At 41.5% G+C, this 4,540-nt stretch overlaps 1 gene segment (V, D, J or C); it reads right to left on the reverse strand.

Moving 5' to 3' along the window:
- Positions 1-4,179: 4,179 nt before the first annotated feature.
- Positions 4,180-4,540, reverse strand: part of LOC101992952 — a 68,961-nt gene continuing 68,600 nt past the window's right edge. Inside the window, 1 exon segment of the V gene segment in view lies at positions 4,180-4,298. Within this exon segment, the coding sequence occupies positions 4,180-4,298 (119 nt within the window).

The following is a 4,540-nucleotide window of genomic DNA, read 5'->3' on the forward strand; positions in this document are numbered from 1 at the left end:
TGGATAGGGGAGCATGGAAGCACAATTCTTAGTTAAGGGAGCCACCTTAGGGCTGGCAAAAGACTTGAACCTAGAGTGCCTCCCAGGAACCCAAGGTGATGTCCCCAGTTAGTTCCTTGGGCAGATGAGGATAGGGAACCTGAAATGACCCTATCCTATAGCAATACTGACAAATATCTTTTTTTTTATTTTAAGGAATTTAACCATTTTCTCTTCTCTCCCAAGCCTGCACATATTTTTAAACACACTGTAATTAATTTAGAGCTTTTATTTGTCTTTTAATCTATCTTTACTGTATATCTCTATTTTTCTGACCACATGCATCTTTAATTTGCTAAGTAATATGGAGAGGATTAAAGCCATGGCTTTGATGGCTAGATCAAGATCATTCCTTAGTTTTCTGGGATTCCAGCTTCATGGCAGAGGTACTGGCTGTAGCCACGTTTAATGCCCCAGCTCTATGATATTTGAAGGTCCTTGCCAGCAAGCAATCTACAACAGTGTGCTCAAAAACCACACTCTAATGCTCTATTGCTGAACCTCGTGTCTGAAAGAGTCAGAGTTAGCACTGGCAGGACGACCCAGAAAGCCAGCATTTTAAAACGATGTGGATTTTTTCCTGCTATGGCTGAAAACCAAAAATCATGCAGTCAGCTTTTCATCAAAATCATTTAAGTATTTCATGGCAAGACCTCTTAAAACAGGTGCAAGATTTTACAGCTAAAGCACTCTTAAATGAGAGGTCTTGCCTCTAGCAAGCAGAGCCCACTAGAGAAAGTACTGCTATTAATAAGCCACACTTGACTCTATTATTTATGTCTGGAATTACCTCCCAAGATCTCTCAAGGTTTTATGTGGATGCAGTTGTTCACATGTTGGGCACCATTCTGCTGTCTGAGATTTTCTGTCCTGCCCAGTTCCCATAGTTATTAAGTCCCCCCCCCAAAAAAAATCACACATTGCCCTACATTAGTTATAAACTGATTGTAGCTCAAACTATTTATTTACTAAATATTATGACTTACATTAGCCCATTATTGATTTCATATCTATGTTAGTCACGTGGTTTGGTACCTTATTTGGTGAGGCAGTCACAACTTGCTTCTTCTGTGGCTGAGTCATGACTGCAGACTAGGACTTCCTTCTTTCCAAAATTTTCCAGTTCTCATTGATCCAACTCTACTTCCTGTCTGGTTGTCCTGCCTATATTCCCTGCCTGGCTCTGGCTAATGAGCATTCATTTGAGATGTAATTGACAGGATACAGACCATTGTCTCACAGCAGCATCTGATATCCAGATCAAGGATCAATGATTCAGATATCACTACAAGGACCACATAGTTATTTGCAAGTGAATCTGTGTAAGTGAGAACTCTGTGGAGGAAACAATGGAGAGAAACAATTATCTACATGATGAAATTAAAATCTTGTAAACTTTTAAAATATACTTAAATACCTTGGTAGAGGTAGGGTATTTTATTTTAGCCAAAAACAAAGTGATTACACACTAGAAATCTGAGAAGACCAGAATAGATTCTAAGAACTACAAACTACATTTTGATTTAACAGCATTTTCAGAAAGGGACATGAGGCTCAGGGCCACCTTAAGCAGTGTGTCAGCCAGAAACTTCCTATAGGTTCCTTAGCCTCAGCTACTGTTTCTAGCTTCATTACTGGTCTGAGTACCAGACCATAGCCAGGATCAATGATGAAATTGATGTTCATGGGTTTTTTTGTTTTTTGTTTTTGTTGTTGTTGTTTTTTTTTATGTTTTTGTTTTTTCGAGTCAGGGTTTCTCTGTGGCTTTGGAGCCTGTACTGGAACTAGCTCTGTAGACCAGGCTGGTCTTGAACTCACAGAGATCTGCCTGCTTCTGCCTCCTGAGTGCTGGGATTAAAGGCATGCGCCACCATCGCCCGGCCTTGATGTTCATGTTTTATGTGACGATGATGGAGGGAGTGTAGGAAATCAAGGTTAAATGCCAGGGTATTCCTACATGATCTGTTGGTTCTTAATGAAATCCTAAATTCTGCTCTAAATGGAGAATTAACTGAAGCTCTGTTTGGAATCTAGGGACCCCACCTCCAATGATCCTTGAGTCTCTTCAAGATTGATCCTGGTGCACAGAGCACAGCCAGGTCTACCCTGTGTGATGCTATCTATCTTGTTCAGATGAGATTGTAAGTTATATAGAAAAATAAATATTACAGTAGAAAACAGGACTTCAAGAATATTCAGATGTAGTAAAAATTAGTACAGACTAAATTCTAGACTAGTGTAATGAGAAACATGACTTTGATGCACATAGCAAGCTAAGAAACAGAGAAGCCATTCCTTCTTGGGCTTGTGCAACTGCTTTGATTCAGCATCTGAAATGATTTGTGTTAGTGCTGTGGAGTCTCTGTTGGCCCTTAGTACCACTTGCTCATCCCAAGGTCTTTGTAGGAAGGTTTTGTACAGGTTCACAAAAGATTTCATCACTGTGTCTCTGGTAGAGTAATATATGGCTGTGCCCTCTATTTTCAGACTGTTCAGTTTTAAGGAAACTTGACACTAGGAGGTATCCCTGCTGCTGGTGATGTAGGATTTGAGAACAGAATTATAATCAGTGATTTCATTATACCATATTATTTCCATTAACTCCAGACCCTATCTTGAAGTCTGATGGACCCAGTGCACATGACAGGAACAGCGCAGGTGAGAGACAGGGTCTGGGTCTGTTATGGATGAACCATGTCAGGTTCTGACTCCTTCACCTGGACCTAGGGCAGTACACCTGGGGACAGGCAACATCATCATCAGTTATATATTCCATACTTGGTGGACCTGGGTCTCTCTCCTAGAACCCTGAAACACTTCCAGGTTGGAAAGGTCATGAGGCAGAGGAGCAGCACCAGGATAGTCATGCTCTGCTGGAGGCTCCAGTGAGAGGAGATGGGGCTCCTGATATTGAATAATAAATATTGTCATTGAAACCTCAAATTACCATTTGAATCAAGGTCTCATATAAACTACACAAGAACTAGACCATTGGGCTAAATCACAGAATTGGATGAGAACTTTTAAAAAAGACACTGTTTTAATTAGGGGCATTTACTTCTATGTGGGTAGTGTAGTGCTCATAGAGACAAACAGATGGCACAGAGTCCTCTAGACTCACTTGTGGTTCTGAGCTTCCTGTGTCATATAGGGTTTCAATCTACTTCAGCTTCTTCAGGAAATGATTCAGGAAAAAAAATCACTCTAGCTCAGTATGATGATCTGCATTTTGTTCAGGTAAAATACATCCTAAATTTAGAAGAAGCTATAACAGGGCTGTGAAAATCAAGTTTTTGACACACAAGAACCCTTCAGTTGTTCTAAACAGAACTTAGAATCCATAACTAAAAAAGGAAGAATAAAAGAAAGAAAAAAGTGGGTGTTGCAGCATACCAGGTATACCATATAGGGAATGTGAAGATTGAACAATCACTGGGAATAACTGGAAAATCAGACAATCCAGTCATTGAGATCCAGGCCCACGGATAGAATTTGTCTCAAAATAAGTGTTACAGATTGTTAAGAGAAAGGCTTCATATGTCAACACACACACATACACACACACACACGGAGAGAGAGAGAGAGAGAGAGAGAGAGAGAGAGAGAGAGAGAGAAAGAGAAAGAGAAAGGGGGGAGTGAGAGAGATTGAGATAGAGACAGGTAGACAGAGAGATAAAGGGTAACAGGAAGAAACACTGTAATAAATAACCACACACATCACAACAGGAAACAGAAATTCGAATTAACATTTGCACATTCAAGGATTACTTCACACTATATCTGTAGAGAAAATCCTTAAGTGTGATATGGAGAGGCAGAACAGACACAAAGATGTCAGGTCTTCCAAGTTTATCTGAGCAGACTCTTCTCTGACCCTGATTTCTAAGTACTCTCAGTGCCCCCTGCTGGTCCTGTGTTCCCCACAGGGGTGTTTGTGTCTGAGCTCACAGTAGCATTCACTCACTGTGTCTCTTGCACAGTAATACATGGCTGTGTCCTCAGACCTCTGACTGTTCATTTCCAGGTACAGAATGTTCGTGGCATTGTCTCTGGAGATTGTGAACCGGCCCTTCACAGCGTCGGTACATCACTTCTAATGTATGCGACCCACTCCAACCCCTTTCCTGGAGCCTGGCAGACCTAGTTCATCAGGTAACCACTGAGGGTGAATCCAGAGGCTGCACAGGAGAGTTTCAGGGACTTTCCTGGTTGCACTAAGCCTCCACCAGACTCCGACAACTGCACTTCACACTGGACACCTGTAAACACAAAAAATTCTGGTTGGAAAACGGACATATAATTTTTGTCTTTCTCATGTACACACAACACACAGCTGTAGAGAGAGCCTGCCTTTTGGGGGCGGGACGGCCTTGGGCAAATGTTTACTTAAATTGGGGTGCACAGACGCTGCAGCCCGTTTCCTTTTTCCTGTTTCCTGTTTCGGTGCATCGCTGGAACTCCGGTTGCGTGAGTGTGCTATTTACATTAAAGTTGTATCATC

This window comes from Microtus ochrogaster, unplaced genomic scaffold (assembly GCF_000317375.1).
Source record: "Microtus ochrogaster isolate Prairie Vole_2 unplaced genomic scaffold, MicOch1.0 UNK101, whole genome shotgun sequence".
NCBI classification, from domain to species: Eukaryota; Metazoa; Chordata; class Mammalia; order Rodentia; family Cricetidae; genus Microtus; species Microtus ochrogaster.